General features: G+C 51.8%; 1 protein-coding gene across 1 annotated transcript; it reads left to right on the plus strand.

Moving 5' to 3' along the window:
• Nucleotides 1-526: 526 nt before the first annotated feature.
• Nucleotides 527-6,956, plus strand: HSD17B7 (hydroxysteroid 17-beta dehydrogenase 7). Its single transcript, XM_013368953.3, has 9 exons — nt 527-684; nt 817-1,020; nt 1,126-1,218; nt 2,088-2,202; nt 2,706-2,900; nt 3,836-3,940; nt 4,923-4,979; nt 5,565-5,663; nt 6,046-6,956. Exons 1-9 carry the CDS (start codon nt 650-652, stop codon nt 6,139-6,141), a joined length of 999 nt encoding a protein of 332 aa, XP_013224407.2. The 5' UTR covers nt 527-649; the 3' UTR covers nt 6,142-6,956.
• The last annotated feature ends 11,243 nt before the right edge of the window (nt 6,957-18,199 follow it).

Consider the following 18,199-nt stretch of genomic DNA (forward strand, 5'->3'; position numbering starts at 1 on the left):
CACACAAGAGTTGCTCATCTCCTTGGTTGGCAGTGAGGGTGCTCTGAAGCTTAGCATCCATGACAGGAGATATGACCCCAGGCAGGGACTAAAGTGAGATAGCAGGCCTGGGACAGGAGAGGGCAGGGACAGATCTCCTGCAGGACCTGCGCACCCAGACCCTCTCCGACACAGCAGCACTGGGAAACAGTAACCTGGTGGCACCTCTGCTTGGCTGCAAAAGGGATGCAAGCGCAGAGCGTGCCACAGCTACCTGCAGAAAGCCTGCCTGCTGCACCTGGGCAGCACCAGGGCTGCTGCAAGGCAACGGAAGGCAGCACAAAGTGGGGGAGGGCACGACAACGCAGCGCAAGTGCAGGAACACGCACCCGCGGAGATCGGTGGAGTGGGCGTGGCCTACACAACGTGGGGGGTGGTGGCGTGGAGTGGTCTGTGCGGCAGGGGCGTGGTCTACACGCAGTGATCTAAGGGGGCGTGTCCCGTCACGCCCCGCCCCCTCCGCTCGGCCCACCATCACGCCACAGGCGGTGCCGTCCCCGCCCCCTTCGCGCGTACCGATTGGCTGGGGCGGTGGAGAGGGGCGGGGCGTCACGTGCGGGCAGGGGTTATAGCGCGGGGCGGGCGGCTAGGGCGGCTACTGGGGAACGAGATGGAGCGAGTGGTGCTAGTGACCGGGGCCAGCGGGTGAGCGGCGGGGACTGGGCCGGGCAGGAACCATAACCGAGAGGGCTGGGGTGGGGCGGGCCGGGCTTGCCCCGCCCCGCCCCGGCTCGCCCCAGCCCTCTCGGTGCCGTACCTGACACCGTTCCGTTGCAGCGGCGTGGGACTGGCGCTGTGCCAGCGGCTGCTGGAGGAGGATGGCCGCATCCATCTCTGTATCGCCTGCCGCAATGACCAGAAGAGCGAAGCCACGCGAGACCTTATCCTGGCCGCCCACCCTGCCGCTCAGGTCTCCACCGTGGAAGTGGACCTGGGTAACCTGGCGTCCGTCCTGCGTGTGGCCCAGGAGCTCCGCTGCAGGTATTGGATCTCTGTCCTCTGCCCCACTGGATCCGCATCTGCCTGCATAGCGTTCCAACGGACCCTTCTGTCCTGCTACTCATTTCTGTGCTCTTCCCCACACAGGTTTCAGCGGCTGGACTTTGTCTACCTCAATGCTGGGATCATGCCCAACCCACACGTGAACTTCAAGGCGCTCTGGCGCGGCCTCCTCACCGGGTAGGAGATACTGGGGGCAGTATGGGATGCCGGCAGCATCGTGGTGGCCAAGGCATGCCTTTGTGTCCACAGCCCCAGCGTGACACAGAGCACATCCGTGTGGGGTGGGCTTGGCAGCTGGGTGAAATGCTGGGGTGCTCTGAGGAACGCTGCGCTCCTTCTCATCCCAGGTGTGGGTTCCACTGCGTGCCAGTATAGGGCACCCAAATTCTGCAGCTCCTGGCGTTGCTAGAACCCAGTTGCACAGGGAGAAGTCCAACTATGCCCCTGGCTCAGGGTTGGGTGTTGGGGAGGCGAAGTTTCGTCTTACTGGGTCTCCTTACTGTTGTTTTGGTTCCCCTGTAGGTTTTCATAGTTGTTCTCAGCTGTGGATCATGGTATTTGGTGCAGCTAGACGCTGGTGCTTATTCTATAAGCATCATTGTTGTGTAAACAACACGGGAAAGTTGAGCTAGAGAGGAAAGTGATTTGTGTTGAGTCTAATACAGTGGTTGGGACGTTGAATGTAGATGTTAAACTGCTTTCCTTACCCACATTAGACTTGGCTCTAGGGCTTAGTTCCATGTTGGAGCTTGTTTTTGTTATGTAAATGTGAAATGGAAAAGCAATGCTTTTTTTTTTTTTTTTTTTTTTTTTAAATGGTGCTTTACTGTGGTGCTCTAGTCAGTATTGAGGCACTTGTGAATAAAGGGGGTGGGACACTCTGTAAATTTTTTCCAACCATTTTTTCATGTGTTATTGGGGCTTTTTGAGGTGTAAAGTAGGGAGTCTGTATGGAGCCTGTGAGGTGGGGGATTCTCCTGAAGGGCTGAAGCCCATTAGATGTCTACTGGCAATGTTCCTGCCTAACTCCTGTCCTTGGCTTCCAGGAAGCTGCTTCACATGCTGACCACTGCAGAGGGCGTAATGACCCAGACGGACAGGCTTAATGGAGATGGACTGCAGGAGGTGTTTGCTACCAACCTGTTTGGACACTTTATCCTGGTGAGGCTGCATTTGAAGACTGAGCCCTTGGTTTGGTGGGTGATGTGGGTAGAGATGGGTACAGATAGGACTGATGAATCAGTTCCATCATCCTGGTTCGGATGCTGACGCAGGCTGCAGCCTGGTGGGTGAGGAGTGATAGGGCGAAGGTCTCAAGTTTTGTTAAAATAGCGATAAATGGTGATAGTTGTTGCAAGGGATAATACAATCTTGAGGTTACTCTAGTTAGTGAATAGAGGTAAACCATTCTCTCTGTCCAGGGTGAATGCCAAGACTTGGCTGTATTAAATTCTGAGGTGTTTAACTGAGATGTGCAAGAGAATAGTGGCTGCTTGTAAATGTTCCTGGTGGACCTTGGGCTGAAGTTCTTCTACCCGAACAGCAGCTGCTTCTGGCTAGTTTAGTGAAGATTAGCCAAGACTAGGAAAGCTTTTAAGAACTGTAAAGCTATACTGTAAGGCTTCAAAATTACCACGTTAACTTGTTTAACAATTCTTTTGCAGGTTCGTCAGCTTGAGTCTCTACTCTGTGGTAACGAAAAGCCTTCGCGACTCATCTGGACATCTTCCAGCAATGCCAGGGAATCTGCCTTCAGCCTCTCTGACTATCAGCATGCCAAGGGGCAGGAATCATACAGTTCTTCTAAGTATGCTACTGACCTGACGAGTGTGGTTTTGAACAGGAAATTTAATAACCAGGTAACGATGGGGTTTGTACTTGTAAAAAACCTAATGAGTTCCTACTATTTATAATTATCATTATGTTGTTGTTACTTAGTTGCATTCGTTTGTAGCAATCTGATTTGTTCATTAATGCACTAAACACAGCCGAGGGTGAACAGGTGGTGCAGGTGGTGGAGAAGCTGCCAGAGAAATTGTTTCTGGGGTCCTCGTCCATGTGTTTTAGCTGAAAGCAGAAGTTCTTAGCAGCGATCCCTACCTTGCAAGCTCTAGCTGTCCCTTTAGACCAAAGAATTGGCCTTAAAGGGCAAAGAGCTGCTGCTTTCAGGTGTACCTGCCTATCAGAACAGGGCTGCTCAGGCAGCTTTGCCTGCAAATACTTGAGGTGCGGGCTCTGATGTCTCTCCTGGTGGCTCCATGCTGGTGCTCAAGCTTTCCATGCTGTGATGTATGAGCAACGTGCCTTCCCCGTCACGGGGGACTGACGGATTTAATTGACAAGTGGCAACCCCAGTCCCATGATAGTGATTACACTCTTGAAATACTGCGTGAGAAAATAGTTTAGTCCTAGAAGGCTGAAGTCTTGTCTCCTAAATGTGAGGTAGCCTTTGATCTGAGCAGGCTGTAATCTGTGGAGTGACTGCTGTTGCTGCTGAGCTGCATGTAGACTGCAAGGTGAGGTTGAGATGTGTTGGGACGCTGTACCTGCTGTCTTGTGAACTTCTAATGGGCACAGATTAGACATAAACATGTCCGAATTGGGACCTCTCAGAAAGTACTACATCTAATCACTATCTGCTTCTGGTAATTTTAGAGAGGAGAGCATCTGCTGTTACCTTGTCTCTACACTCACCTTTATTTTCTTGCTGACAAGTACTTGGAGGGAAGGGATATAATTTGTTCATGAAGTAATTATTGTATATTTGCAAACTGACTCAGTTTCCTCTCTCCAGGGTCTGTATTCCAGTGTCGTTTGTCCTGGTCTCGTTATGTCTAATATGACATATAGAATTTTGCCGGTTTTCCTGTGGAAGCTGCTAATGCCCATTATGTGGTTGGTAAGTGGAACTCCTGGCTAGTTTGGGGGAGTTTTGCGTTGAGATCACTTGCAGTGAAGTGCATCACGGCGGAGCTATGTGCAGTGTGCTTCTGGCTCCTTGCTCTTCCTTCTGTTGGACTGGTCAGGCTGGCCCCTATGCAGAACATCCCTTTGGTACCCTGAGGCCACAATTTCCAAGCTGAGTTGCTTTTGCCCACCAGAGCACTGGACAGGCACCATACACAGAGCCAGTGTTCAGCCCTTCAGTTGTAGCAGTGTTTGTCAGGGCTGCCCTTAGAAAATTTGCCAGCCTGTTGTGGGCTTGTAAAATCCAGTCACTGTGGTGGCAGCAGAGCTCAGGACAAATGTGTCCCCTGTGCACTGAAATGCTGTTTGTCCCTACAACAGACTGCTTTTCAGTGTTTTTATTTCCATTACTCTGGAAAGCAAAGCCTCCTGCTCTCTATTGCCTCTTCCCCTGCTTTCCCAAAACTTCCCTTGCCTTTCTTCTGCTAGGGTTCAGCTTTTCAGGTTCCCTACATCTCTGTCCCTGAAGGCTGACAGCTCTGAGCCTTGGTGCTGGCACTGAAAGGTTGGCCTTTCTGCTGAAGCTGCCCCAGGTCCTGACAGGTCACGTTTCTCCTGGCTGAGGAGAGGTGATGCCTTCTCACGTGTCCTCAGCACCAGCAGTGTTGCAAATCCTCTCTGCCTGATGTGCTCTAGAGACCATTCAAGAAGAGGTGCCAACAAGGCATTTGTGTGGCTTGTGGCCTCTTGCTCTGGAGGAGCATGGAGCGAGGCTTGCTGATCTGGTGGGTGGCCCCAGAGACCAGAGTTTGTGGTGATAAAGCTTGAGTTGTAAGTGTGGTGTTACCTGCAGTCAACTTTAAGAAGCATTTCTGCCTCTGGTAGATGATCTGTCATGGCTGGGCTGCAGAGAGCTTGCCAAAGAAACCATGGGCCAAAATACAGATTCTGTCATGTGCTTCTTTTCCACCCAGATCCGCTTTTTTGCCAAAACTTACACTCTGACACCGCATAATGGAGCAGAAGCTCATGTAAGTAGTTCACAACTTGATTTAAATATTCCTTCCTTCTGGGTAGATCTTCCAGTCTGCTGGTGTGAACAAAGAGCCTCTCAGCAAGGTGTGTGGGTGGGTGCTGTGTTTCACCCCTGAACAGCATACAGCAGTGAGTGCTGGGGAAGCAGCTGTGACCAGGGCTGATCTGCCAAGGTGATGCTTTATGCCCTTCATCAGGTGCTCATAAAATAACCAACCTCCCATCTCAGGTGGGGAGAATACTGCTCTCCCTGTTGGCAGTCGAGCAGCTGTAGACATGCAGGCACAGGGAGGAGGTGAGTAATGCAGGGTGGTGAGCACAGCCGTGAGCATGTTTAGCCATGTTGAACTGCTTTAGTGGTTTAGCACTGGGGCATCAACATGGTTTTACTTTTGACTCGGGTAGGTCACAGCTGAGGGGAGCCAGCTGAGACCTTTTTCTCTGGATATCAAGTCTTTTTCTGCTTGGTGAAAGGTCCTGTTGGGTGTTCTCCTGTGTCCATAGGCAGTCAGGTCCTTGGCTGCAGGCTCAGTTAGGACTGTGTGTGCAGGTCTCATACACGTTTGTGCTGTTATTCCCAGGTGTGGCTGTTCAAACAGAAGCCAGAGAGCCTGGATGCTCTTGTCAAGTACCACAGCTGTACTTCTGGACTGGGGAAGAGCTATGTGGAGCCCAGAAAGGTAAATGGAGCAGCAAACTCCTGCTGTGGGGGACTTGGCTGGGATCTACCATCTGCCTTGCATGGAAGGGTTGGTGCCAAGGGTGTCCTGTGGCTGGAGGGGAAACAAGATGGGTGTTGAATACTGATGTGGAGTTATTTGTGAGGCTTCCTAGAGTAGCTCAGGCTGGAGTCTGGAAGGCAATAGAGGCAATGCTCAGAACAGGATCAGTGTGTGATGATGCCTTCCGAAAGTGTGTCCTGCTGATAGATGCCTTTGGCTCCGTCTCTGTGGATGCAGAAGTTCTGGAGATGCACCCAGCTATCTCTTAGCTTTCCTCAGCATCTGTGGTGGCTGCCACCAGGGTGATGGTCTCACAGTATTTGTTCTTAATGTCTTCCAGATGGATGTGGATGAAGAAACTGCTGAGAAATTTTACCAAAAGCTGTTGGAACTGGAGAAGGAGACTCTAGAAAAATACAGTGATCTCCTAGATTAAGTAAAGCCAGTCTCCGTGGGATAACAGCCTCGTATCAGTAACATGGGCTTTCTTCATTCTGGTGCTACTCACGATGCCTGTGGTTCTACAGGCTTCAGACCCGATCTTCCTTCTCAACAGAAGGTGAACAGTTCCTGAGTATGGAATTGTGAAAACTGAAGAGAAATACTTAGTCTTTTTGGTATGGGATTTTTTTTTCTGGCAGAACAGTGGAGACCTGAAGTAGATGGAGACTGTCTTAATACAGGTGCAAAACAGTGTTTTGCAAAAGCATGACTGGACTATGTGTGGTTCAGGAACAGCCTCAAAATGTGTGGTTTAAATCTGGCTTAGTGCAGGAAAGGCAGCAGTCTGGGGTGCTGCCCTACACCTTGGCTCTACCAGTCTTTCTAGATGGCTTGAATATATAACCTGTGGCTGATCCTGAAGTACTTGAAGGCTCATCTTCAGAAGAGCTGCTGTTCATTTGTACACCAAAGCTGGGGCCAGCTTTCCAGATGTGCTCAACAAGATTGAACTTGCCTGGAAGTCAGGCTCTGCACAGTGTCTGAAGCCAAGCTCCTGAAGAGCTGGCCTGAGCAGTGCAATGTCTTTTTTTGTCCCATCTAACCAGATTGAAACTGTTGATGTTAACCTGGGCTCAGGACTAGTCTACTCTATAGCGAGAGTAAGAGGTTACCATGTTGTTTTGTCTATTTAACTCTCTTTTTATATGAATTTCCTGTACCAAGTATTCTTCCTGTTATCTGTCTGGGGAACTTCACCAAGTACCTGGTGTACTTCAAATGCTGCAATGAATAAATGACTGGAACTGAGTTGACCTTGCTGCAGTGGTGTTTTCACTCCAGTAGCTGTCTGGCTTGCTCTGTGAGGGCTGAAAGGGAGGTTGGTTTCTGTTGCCTTGCACAATGAGCCTGCACATGCTTGGGATGTATGGGGTCTCTTCTGTCATAGGAGAGCTGTTCACCACCTGTTTGAGCTCACTTCTCATTCCTTCTGGTTAAGGAAAGACATGAGTGACTTCTGACTTCAGTGTGGTTTTGTGTGTTGAGCACATGTGGGTGCCTGAGACTGCTTCCCAGCCCCAGGCACTTGAGAGATGCTGATGTCTCTGGTGCTTGCTCACCCTGACGTGTCATGGAATTACTGATTTAATGCTCCCTGGTAAGAAAGGGCTGCACTGTGTACCTAGGTGCTCCCCTGGAGCTTGGCAGGGGCTGGGGAGGTTGGGAGGGTGGCCATGCCACCCAGCCCTGTCACCCTGACCCCAAAGCCAGAGGCGCCTGGTCACTCCTTGCCCTGCTCTGTTGCTGCCTCTGTTTCACGTTAGCTCTGGGGTGAGGTAAATTAAATAGCAAATGTTACTCAGAGCAGTGTCTGACACAAGGCTTGCTGAAAGGAGTGCAACATGCTGGGAGATGGGAAGGATGGGGCTCCTACACTGAGCTGGTCACCGGTGTTGTCTTGTGCTGGCCCTGTAGCTGCAGCAGTCCAGGGGTTTGAAGGCAGTAAGGTCTGGGGGTGCTAGAAGAGGTAGCTTTGAATAAGCCAGTATAGTTAGGAAAGTCAAATGTTTTCTGGTATATGAGTTTGTTTTGGTGGGTTGTTGGTGTGGGTTTTTTGTTTTGTGGTAGTGTTCTGTGTTTTCTGCATGTGTGTGTGTATTTTGTTTTGTCTTCTAAAGCCTGGAACAAAGTGGCAGATTTCTAGGATGGGCAGAGATTGATGATCATAGGTAGGACCTATGAGGTTTTGTTGTTTGTTTGTGTGAGGTTTTTTTTTTTTTTTTTTTTTTTTTGGGGGGGGGGAGGGGATGGTTGTGGTGGTTGTTTTTTGTTTGTTTTTTTTTTTTTTTTGTTTTTCATCAACTGTGTGCCTATGGGCTGAACTTGAGCACTTATGGGGGAAGTTTTGCCTGATGGGATGGGGTGAGTGCTTTTTGCCTATGGAGCATGCAGAGGATGGTGAGGGGGAAGGACATGTGATGTACCACCACCAGTCTTTGTTATCCATGACATTGGTGTTAAGTATGAACGGGCTTCTGGGCTCATCCTAAAAGCACTCTGTAGCTCTCTCTTGAGAATCTGGGGTTCAGGGTTAGAGAATATGTGTTTCTGTTCTGTTGTGTCTGAGCTCAGCCTGTTTCACCTTTAGTTTCACCTTGGTTGCTGTGAAGGTACCTGGTGCACCATGATGTATATTACATCCTGGGAGATGCAAGTGTAGGATTTAGAAGCTGTGGGAGATCTGCTGCAGCATGTGGTTGTGGTTGGTGTGGACGCAAAGTGGCTTTTGGAGATGCCTAGCTCAGCTACCTGCTCAAAGAGAGTTGCATGAAGAAGGAGCAAAAGGCACTAAAGCACCAGCTGAGCCCTGGAGAGATGGGACAACCTGGAAAGACAGCATAAAGCTTGTGGTTTCCTATGAGCTGGGTGCTGCATGGAGCTGGACACGCACGGTCAGCCCAGGTGTCTCCAGAAGATTGCTCTTCAGTTGGAGAAGGTGCTCTGGTGTCCTATAGCACTTATTGCAGTACTCCACTGCTCTATAGAGGTTTCTGCCTGCTTTTGTGACCCCAGGTGTCATTGTCTATGCTCTTCTGTGGAAGGAAAGTTCATCTTTTGCAAAGATGAAGCACAGGTAATACCTGGTGCCTTGAAATGGTGGGTGACTCAGTTGTTTGATGCTCTCTGTGAGCTTTGCCCTGTGAATCCAGCCCAAGGGGTGCTGTGGCACCTGTTTTGGCTGCCCACCAGGCAGGTGACTCTGAGCAGAGCTGGCTGATGTTCTGGAGCTGCTGGTCTGCAGGGAGGGATGGCTCCTTGTGCTCTGCTCTTGGCTAACAGACACCCCTGCATGAAACTTAATCCCTTTCAGCCAGCAGGCACATCCAAGCATGAAGTCGGTAATGGAGAAACAACTGTCTCAAAGAGAGCAGGTAGATACCTGCATCTGTTGACCTCTTCCCAATGTGCTCCTGTCCCCACCTATTTGCTTGCTGAGGTAGTGGAGACACCGCTGATGCCATTCCAAGAGCCAGGTGCCTCTGTTGAGGTTGTGCACGTGGAGCTGCCGAACCCTTTACGCAACAAAAACAGGTCCTGCCTGGAGCACGGGGCCTGTGGCAGTGCCGGGGGTGACGCAGGGCACTGAGACGTGCCAGGCATATGATGGAGTCAGTGCTGAGTTAGGAGCTTTCTGCTTCCCATCCTCAGATACGGAGCTTTCCAGAGATGCTCTGGGTCAGGTCTTGAACGTGAAAATTTGTTGCAGTTGCTCCGTGATGTCCTGCACAATCGGGCTGTGCAATCTAATATCTGATCATCTTGCCTCATGACCAAGTCACTGGTTTCTTATCTTCATAGACAAGCACGTTGCCCTGCTCCAGACACAGCCCAAGTCCTCTGTTGCTCAGTTGGCTTCCAGCTATGTAGGGCAGGGATAATAGGAGCATGGGTGGGAGCTGCAGTCCAAGCTGTGGCCAAGGGAGGAGAAAGCTCAAGACTGGTGTGGCAGGGCTGAAATCCCCATGGCTGGGTGACCTTTGCCTCTCTAAGAGGACAAGGCAACGGGATTGAAACAAACAAGAAGGACTTCTGTAAACAGAGGTGGGAGTGATACAGCCAACTTGTGTTGAAACATCCAGGCTTAACATCTGAATGGCAGCTTTGATCTTAAGCATGCTCAGAGGGATTGGTGGGAGAGGAGAGACATAGCTCTGAAGAGCTGGGTGAGAAATGTGGAGTGGAAAAACCTCTGGGAGTGTTGCAGAAGTGTGACAGGTCTGTCTGGCAGGGAAGAGCCAAGGGGGACTTGGATTCCAGAATGGGTTTCATTGGGAATGGGCAAATTGTAGAGCCCTAGGAAGTTTTTGGCTGAGAGGGAGCTCTCACACCAGTTCTGGCCCTCCAGCCAGCCCTGCTCTGAGCAGAGATGTGTCCAGGTGGGGATGAAGACCCCACAGCTTCCTGGGGCTGCTCCTGCACACCACCCTGCTTGGCAGCTTCCCGGGGAGAGTAAGGCTGAATGGTTTGAAGGATGAGATGTTGGAGGCTCAGGGCAGACATGTGCCACATGGCCAAGAGAATGGGAAAGCCCCAAGAGAGACAAGACCACCTGCAGGGTCAGGAAGGCTTTTCAGTGTTGCTTTGCAAAGTGCAGAGCTGTGCCTGAAGGAGAAACCTCGAGGGGAACTGATGGATGAGTTCAGGAGCAGCCTGTGAGAAGAATCAGAATGAGTAGTAAATCCTTTATCCTACCTCATCAATAGATGCTCTGGTGTAAGAGCAGAGCTTGGAGAGGCTGCTGTGCTGTAATCAACATTTTGGCCTCAGTGAGAGGAGTCTGGGAAGGCTGCCCTACCAGAAACCCTCTTGTAAACACAAGGATTTGTACCTAACCCAAGTGCAAGCAGGGGAGGCTGCAGGGCAGGCAGATAGATGAACAGGGCTGGATGGCATTCATCTTGAGGCAAAATAGCCAAACAGATCTCTCTGCAGTCATTTCTTCCCTAAAACTGCCTCAAGCAAAGCAAATGGGAGGAGGTGGCTGGATAGCCTGCCTGGGGTGAAGCTGTGCAAGGTCCTGTGTGCAGGTGTGGGATCCTCTTTCTTGAAAGAGAAGCTAATAAAGACAAGAATGACCTCAGTGTCCATCGGTGAGGCACAACTTCAGTCTTGCCCTGCTCTTTGTTTCTGTCTGTCTTGGCAGGACCTTGGGTAGGTTCAGTTTGGTTCAGTGTACATCTGCCTGCCAGAGTCCTCTGGAAGAACCTGTGTATTCAGCTCAGGAGACCTAGGGATGGTCGCCCACTGCTCAGGTACTCCTGAGATTTACCTCTGAAGTAGCCCCATGAGTCACTGTGGTCTGCACCTCTCTGGGAAACGCAATGAATGTGCAGTGATATCTCGCGTCCATGTCATCTCAATAGATGGTGATTCACCCATGGTAAGCCAGCAAAAGCCAGACCTGCTGAGATGGTTTCTGCAAGTAATTTCCGAGCTGCGGCATGTGGAGGCTGCAGGGATGCTGCTCAATGCCTGCCAGCCCCGCAGAGCCCAGGGACATGTGCTGCATGATCTCCAGGCACTGGGGATTTATTAATGGCCTTAAAATGCAGTAATACCACTCAGGAGCAGAGCAGATCCTCATGCTACTTGACCACACTCTGCCTGGAGGCAAATGCCACAGCTTGGGGGTCAGAAGATCTGCACTACATCCATGCTTTGAATTCTCTGGATACCTCTCAGCAAATCATGGCTTCTTTGCCTTGGGCAGCTCTTGGGTTGACTCAAGCTCTTTCTGCTGTGCCCAGCAGCTGCCCAACCAGCTCATGATAGGCATCCTTGTCTGGAGAGGGATGTGTTGTTACCTGGCTCTAGGCTGTGTGGATGGGAGTTGGTAGAATGTGCTGGGGACACTGCTTTGCGTCCATGAAATAGCAGAGGTGTTGGAGAACAGAAAGGGCTGGAGGCCAGCCATGAGGGTGGTTCCATCTCTGGGCTATCTGCCAGGCAGTGGCAGAGATTGAGGTCAGTGAAGTTAGGAAGAGGAGGCTGTAGCAAGCACATTTTCTCATGTTTAGACTAGAAGGGAACATCAAATCTAAGGTTGGAGAAGTCAGACTGGTGAGGGCAATGGTCAGTTTGGCCATTTCTCTGTATGCAAGCAGTGAGTAGTGTCTCCAGATGTTTTATTGTAGACTCACTGGAGGCTTCTGTGGGTCCCTTGTTGGAGATATCCCTCTTGGAGCAGGACTAGTACCAGCAGTAATAGTCCACCTCTCTGTTCCCTACTGCTACAGGGTCCCATGGTGCTGGCCACATCCTTGGGCTCTCCTGCTCTCCTTTCATGCCCTGAGTCATGAGGCTTTTGAATCTAGGCATCTTATGTGCTGGCCTTGCAGTTTTCACCTAAGGTAAGGGATCCATCCCCGTGCCCAAACACCTCCTGAAGAGTGAGCTGCTCTGAGGGGAGGATGTTCCAGGGTAGCAGAGACCCTGAGGTGTTTGGCCGTGGGGACATCCGTGGTGGAGCTCCCTGCTCTGCATGGGTTGGATGCATTGGCAGCTGTCCTGTCACAATGGGGACCCCTCTGCCATTTTCAGTGGGACCAGAAGTCAACTGGCTGTGGGGGGACCCAGCCAGTCACATGAGCAGCACCTGGTTTGTCTCTCACAGCAGACACCAGGACAGAACTTTTGCCCTGCCAAAACCCAGCCCTTACCCGGTTTGCCCCTCGGCAGCGTGCCGGCCCAGCAGGCAGGTCTCACCAGATGCCGGAGCGCTGCTTCAGTCCTGTGGGCAACATCGGCTTCCTGCCACCCACGTGGTGATGGCCCTTGGCATTTCCTTCATCAACAAAGCCCTCAGCAAGTTTGGTCGCTCTTGCCAAGGTTCTATGGTGTTTGATGAGAAAGGGTCACAAGGGTGAGATGTGTCCTGCAGGAGATCACTCCTCAGTGTGCATAGTCATTCTCCTGCTATGGAGGCTGAGGGGTGCATGAGCCTCTGCTCTCCTCTCTTTTCCTAAACTTGAGGACAACATTGCTGGCATGTAGAGCAGTAGTGTTCATGAGGATATAGGAGAGAAGGATCAGCACACAGTCATGATGGTGGGATTAGAAGCTGTTGGGATGGATGTGTCTTCCCAAATGTCCCTTGGGTCCCCCATGAGCCTGCAAGATCATCAGTGAGTTCTAGGCACTGACTGGTGGAGCGAGGTCCTATTGTTATTCCAGGGCAAAGATGGAGCATGTTTGGACAGGTTTGGTGGTGCTGATTCTGTGTCTGGATGTGGTGCCAGGGCACCTCACCAACAGGTTGCTGATGGCATGTTGTGTCTGTGTCCTGGAGAGACCTGCCCTAGTACATCCACCCTGACTGTTCAGTCAGCTGCCCTGAATGCTGCAGATTGGGCTGATGCATGCTGTTTGCTGCTTGACGAGCTGAGCTTTGTAATTTTTTACAACAGGACCTGCCAACGCTCTTCATGACCCAGACCTCTGACAAGGAGAGGTCCTGTCTTTATCAGCCCTTGCTAATCACTATTTTCTCCCCACCTTTTCTTCTCGACTGTGCCCATGTCTCCCCCTCCGAGGTGCTCAGCAGTGTCACGATTGCCACAGGACAGAAGTTGCCTTTGCAGCATTTGCAAGCATACCAGTGTGAGAACTGTGGATCAAACCACAGCGTCCTGGACACCATGAGAGCATTGCTTGGAGCAAGGCAGGCAGTCCATCCTGGACCTTACCCATGTGCACTTTGCCATCATTGCCAAATGCTGACCACTAGCAGCTTCTGCAGGGGCTGACTCAGATGCGCAAAGTTCTGCCCACAATTTTCTGCACAACCCATGTCCCGTGGCCTCTCAGGTCCATGGTTCAGCTCAGGAGAGAGCAAAGCAGGGTATTAATGCAAGGAACATCCCAAAGCAGGTGCCAGAATGGCTGGAGCTGCGCAGGAGAGCCAGGCTTGTTCCCTCAGAGCCAAACAGCCAACAGAGACTCGCTTTTGTCCAAGTTGGATGTTTCCCCAGAAAATTCTATTGGTGTTTTCTGTCTGGGAGATTGAAACAGAAGGTTTTTGCTTCCTTGCTTTGTTAAGGTGTGAGCAGCACTGTGGCCTTCCCGAGCCTCTGCCTCCCCTGCGGGCCCTGCTTGTCCCCAGCCCTGTCTTTGCTGGGCTGCCCTTGGGTCAGCACAGAGGCAGGGGAGCCGGGGAGGGTTCTGGTGCAGTGGGATGGTGTGAGCCCAAGGTGCTATAACCAGGGATGCATGGAGACATTTCTGTCCTTCTGGCCCAGCTTGTTAAATCACAGTATTTGTCTATAGATCATTCATTTTGCGTTTTCAGCTGGAAGTTCATTTGTGACTGTGCTGGGTTTTGGTGATAGCTCATGCGATGGATGCAGATGGGTGCTCATGCAGCCTCCACGCAAAGGGCAGTGTGAGCACACGTGTGGTACCGTGAACACTGCTGCTGCTGTGTGTCCCTTCCCATCTCAGTCTCCACCAAGGCTGGGACATGCTGATCAGCTCCAGGTGGTCCAGAAGCCGAGGAGCAGCTTAGGTATCCCTGCGTGTCCAGGTACTGGTGGGGCACCCAGGGCAGCATGTGGGTGTGCTGGCAGCGTGCTGATGTGACAGGGCACTAGTGTAATTTGGGTGGCCTCAAAACGCAGGGATGATCCTGCACAGCTGCACACAGCAGAGAAGGCATGTTGTGATGTGTGTGCTCAAGGGGATTTATGTTTTGAAACACAACAAGGTGGAACCTTGCCTTCATCACAGGGGCTTGCCCAGGTTTAATTACAGTGTGCAGTGGGGACAGGGACAAACAGCTGGCATCTCAGGGAGGCAGGATGTGTATAGCTGCATCCTGTGCTGGGGAAGGAAGGAGTGGGTAGGCATGGGGGGGTCAGGAGTATGGACAGTCACCTCCATTACCCTCTATTTTGGATTATTTTGGTCATCTTTTGTGCTGCTCAAAGCTGGGCTCATTTTTCCCAGCCATGCCTACACATGGGGTAACCATGGGGTAGGGGTTCCCATGGATGAAGAGCAGGGCTGTAGGGTCTCAAAGGCTGCCAGGGGAACTGGGCTTCCTGCACCCTACAGGTACTAGGGCTGGCACGGGACAGGCACCTGTGGTGTGCAGGAAACCCAAAAAGGTTCAAAAAGTCTCTGACATTGATGGGAAACTGCCAGGCCCCAGGGTGTGGCACTGCTTGCTGTATGGGAATAGGAAGCCATGAATTTCAGCTTAATATGATTATAAGGCAGAACCTGTATGAAGTACCACTTTTCTCATATTTCAGTAACCTGTCCTGAGCTTTGTACTAGGTGTCTATGCAGCTCAGCTTGGCACAAGTTCTCCTAAACCCAGCTTTACACTGGTCTCATAAGCTCTTACCAGGTTGAACCTTACCTGCCTAGGAACCTGGGGCTCATCCCAGCCAGCTGAAATATCTGACACTGCAAAACTCTCCTGAACTGCTCCACGTTTTTAAAAACAGTCTTTAAATTTTTCTTATTAATATTTCTAAGACATGCTTGTAAATATGTCTCCTGAGTTAAACAAACCTCCTCTGTCTTCCCAGGTCTTGTTGAAGGAGGGAGGCTGAAAGGTCAGGCTTGAAGTAGTTGTGCCTCCCAGAGGTGACACAGGTTGGATAGCCACAGCAAGATGTGGTTTCTGGAGCACGTGCCTGTTCACCCAGCTCTTGTTTGACTTGCAGTCATAAACAGAAGTGTCACTGCTGAGGTCAGTGGAGAAACCTCTCAAATTGCTGTGCAACTCAGGGTCACGTCATGAGCTTTCCTGTCTAGTCACATCACTCCGTGATGTTGGTTTTCTCCTTCAGCAGATGGAGGCAGGAGAGAGCTTCCCTCACCCTGGGCACCTGCAGCAAAGCTGTGTGGTGGAGCTGATACACGAGGGGCTGTCACTGCTTGCTGCAGCCCCTTGCCAGGCTACATGGTCTCCTGCCATCCAACCATGTGCTCTCCACCAGTGAGTGCCATCTGTTAGGTCCACCTCTCACTTCAAATGCCCGGTTATCTCCCTCCTGGCCCTTGACAGCCACAGGAGCATTGCCTTCGTGAGCCCCTGGCTGCTGTGGACAGCAGACACTGAACTGTAGAGCCCCAGCGCCATCATGCCAAACTCCACCAGCTTCTTTCCCTGTGTGCCCTCTGGAAGGCACAAGTGGACGGTGCTGAGGCCACAGCTGGAGTGCTGTGTCCAGTTCTGGGCTGCCCAGTACTAGAGGAGAAATGTGGACATACCGGAGAGAGTCCAGTGGAGGTCTCCTAAGGTGACTGAAGTGAGGAAAGGCTGAGCGAGTTGGGACTGTTCAGCCTGGAGAAGGCTTGCGGGGGGATCTCGGGCAGGCCGGCACTGCCTCTCTGCCCCCAGTATGAAGCGTTTTAATTGCAAAGAATGTTAACGAGTGACAGCCCCAGCACCCGCGTTTACTCGGCCGGGCCTGCGCGAGGCTGCGGTGCCACGCGGTGGTGCTGCGCCCCCGCGGAGCGGGACTGCGGCCGCCGGCGGCCCCGCCAGGCAGCGGCGGCGGGGACCGGCCCGGGAACCCGCCCGGGGCCGCTCGCCCGGGACCGAGCATCCCCCGGGAGCGGTGCCCGGGCCAGGGGAGCACCCGGCCGGCTCGGGGCTGGGGATGGCGGCGGTGGTTGTTCTCGAAGGGCTCGATGTGCTGCTGCATGCGCAGCCTCCCCTGGTCCTGCCAAGCTCAGCATCCGCTAAAATCAACATGAGTCACTCCCTAGACCTAGCATCGGGGGCAGCCCAGGCTTTAAGCCTCCCACCATCATATCCGTGGCCTGATTTGACCAGTAATGGCACACTATCCCTCCTGCCAGTGCTTTTGACAAGGCACTGCCCAAACCTCAGCATGGGGAGCTGCAAGGCACACAGGGCCATACTCTGCAGGGCTTGGTGGGGGACCGTTTTTTGCACCCACAGCTCCAGGCACAGAGATGCTCTGTTGCCTGTCACAGTGCTGATTGCTTTTTTTCCCAGAGCCAGTGATGTTTTAACTTCTAGCACCTGGAGAGCACCACCTGCCTTCTTCCTAGGGCAGCCCCTGCTCTGCATGAGACCAGTCACCCAGAATGGGACCAGGTGTGGGTATACTGGGGCCTCCTGCTCAGGCCAGGGTCCAGGCCAGCCTTTTTCAACAAGACAGAAGAGCCAGAGCCACACTTGCTTGCTCCACTGTCTTCCCATGTTTGTGGGTTTGGTGGTTTTGTTTGTTTTCTTTTCTTTTTTCGGTGAGGAGATTTTGCGTGTGTTTTTTGTGGGTTTTTTTGGGCTTTTTTTTTTGGTTGTTGGTTGGTTTTGGTTTTTCTTTTTTCTTGAAAGGGGAATGTTCAGACTTCAGAGATGACCACAGTGAACCCAAACTACCTGTCAATATCTCCTTTTGCCCTGAAAGGACAGGATTAAACTTGTCTTTAACCCAAGCTAAATACCACCAGAAAGGCTTTCTTCCCCTTATAAAGAAAAGAAATCAACAAAGGCTGTCAGTAATATGTGAAATCCTTCCTTTTTGTTCTGAAATAGCATGGTTGATTTGTTTTCCTTCTTTTTCCAGCCTTTGAAAGTGACCATTAGTAAAAGGCTTGAAAAGTCAGAGGTTCTGCTTGTTTTGGGACCTCTGGGGGCTCCTCTCGGCTGCTAACCCTGATGGTGACTGGGCTGCACAGGAGCCCAGCAGCCTGAGCCAGCTAAGGTCTCCTGGAAGCCCTGCTCTACGTGAGCTGGGGCTGCAGAAGCCCCAGTCTCGCAGCCTCAAGGCAGCCTGTGCTGACAGTCAGACAATCAGCTTCCCCTAGTTCCAGAAGCTCAGCTGTTGTCATCATGGAGCGATGGAAACAGAGCTGAAGGAACTGGTGCCCAAGGGATGTTTTATCCTTGAGGGAGGCTGGTGGGGGAGAGGCTTTTAGAAGTGGCTTGGCCTTCTTATAGCTCTCCAATTGCCCAAAGGATGTCTGTCCTTGTCCTCCCATCCTCACTGTCTCCTTCCCCTCCCGCTCTGTTCTGCTCAGCCTTTCTGCAGGCACTCATGCATCCCTGCCCCCTTCTCCACAAGCTTTGCTTCCCAGGGAGGGTGGAGGAGGTGGGGGCACAGCGCCATGCCACACCAAGCCTGTGGTCCTGGCCCTGGAGCCAGCAACTTCCCTGTGCCACAGTGACTTCCTCTCTCACACAAGATGTTTTCTTTGTGTCTGTCAGCTCCATCGCTCTGGCCTGTCCATGGGATGTGAGAGCTGGAGCCCCCCTAGAGATGTGATTTGTCCCAGAGCTGCAGGCACCAGGTTTGAGGTGGTTTTGGGACACACGCATGTTAAGGGCTGGAGGTGCTGTGCTGGTGCACAGCCTTGCTTCAGCAAAGAGCTTTGTGTGGCTTCTCGTGCTACCCACTGTGCTTGTGGTTTCTCTCTCTGACCTGTGGGCACATTTTTAGGCAAATGGAAGCCTGTGCAATACATGGGGTGTGGTGCTGGCATGTGTTTGATTGCCATCGGTACGTTTG

The sequence above is a fragment of the Columba livia genome, chromosome 8, assembly GCF_036013475.1.
Source record: "Columba livia isolate bColLiv1 breed racing homer chromosome 8, bColLiv1.pat.W.v2, whole genome shotgun sequence".
Lineage (NCBI taxonomy): Eukaryota > Metazoa > Chordata > Aves > Columbiformes > Columbidae > Columba > Columba livia.

Coding starts and splice junctions, on each gene's coding strand:
- HSD17B7 (XM_013368953.3), top strand. CDS start 650: ATGGAGCGAGTGGTGCTAGTGACCGGGGCCAGCGG. Junction 685..816: donor CTAGTGACCGGGGCCAGCGG/GTGAGCGGCGGG, acceptor GTTCCGTTGCAG/CGGCGTGGGACTGGCGCTGT. Junction 2,901..3,835: donor ACAGGAAATTTAATAACCAG/GTAACGATGGGG, acceptor TCCTCTCTCCAG/GGTCTGTATTCCAGTGTCGT.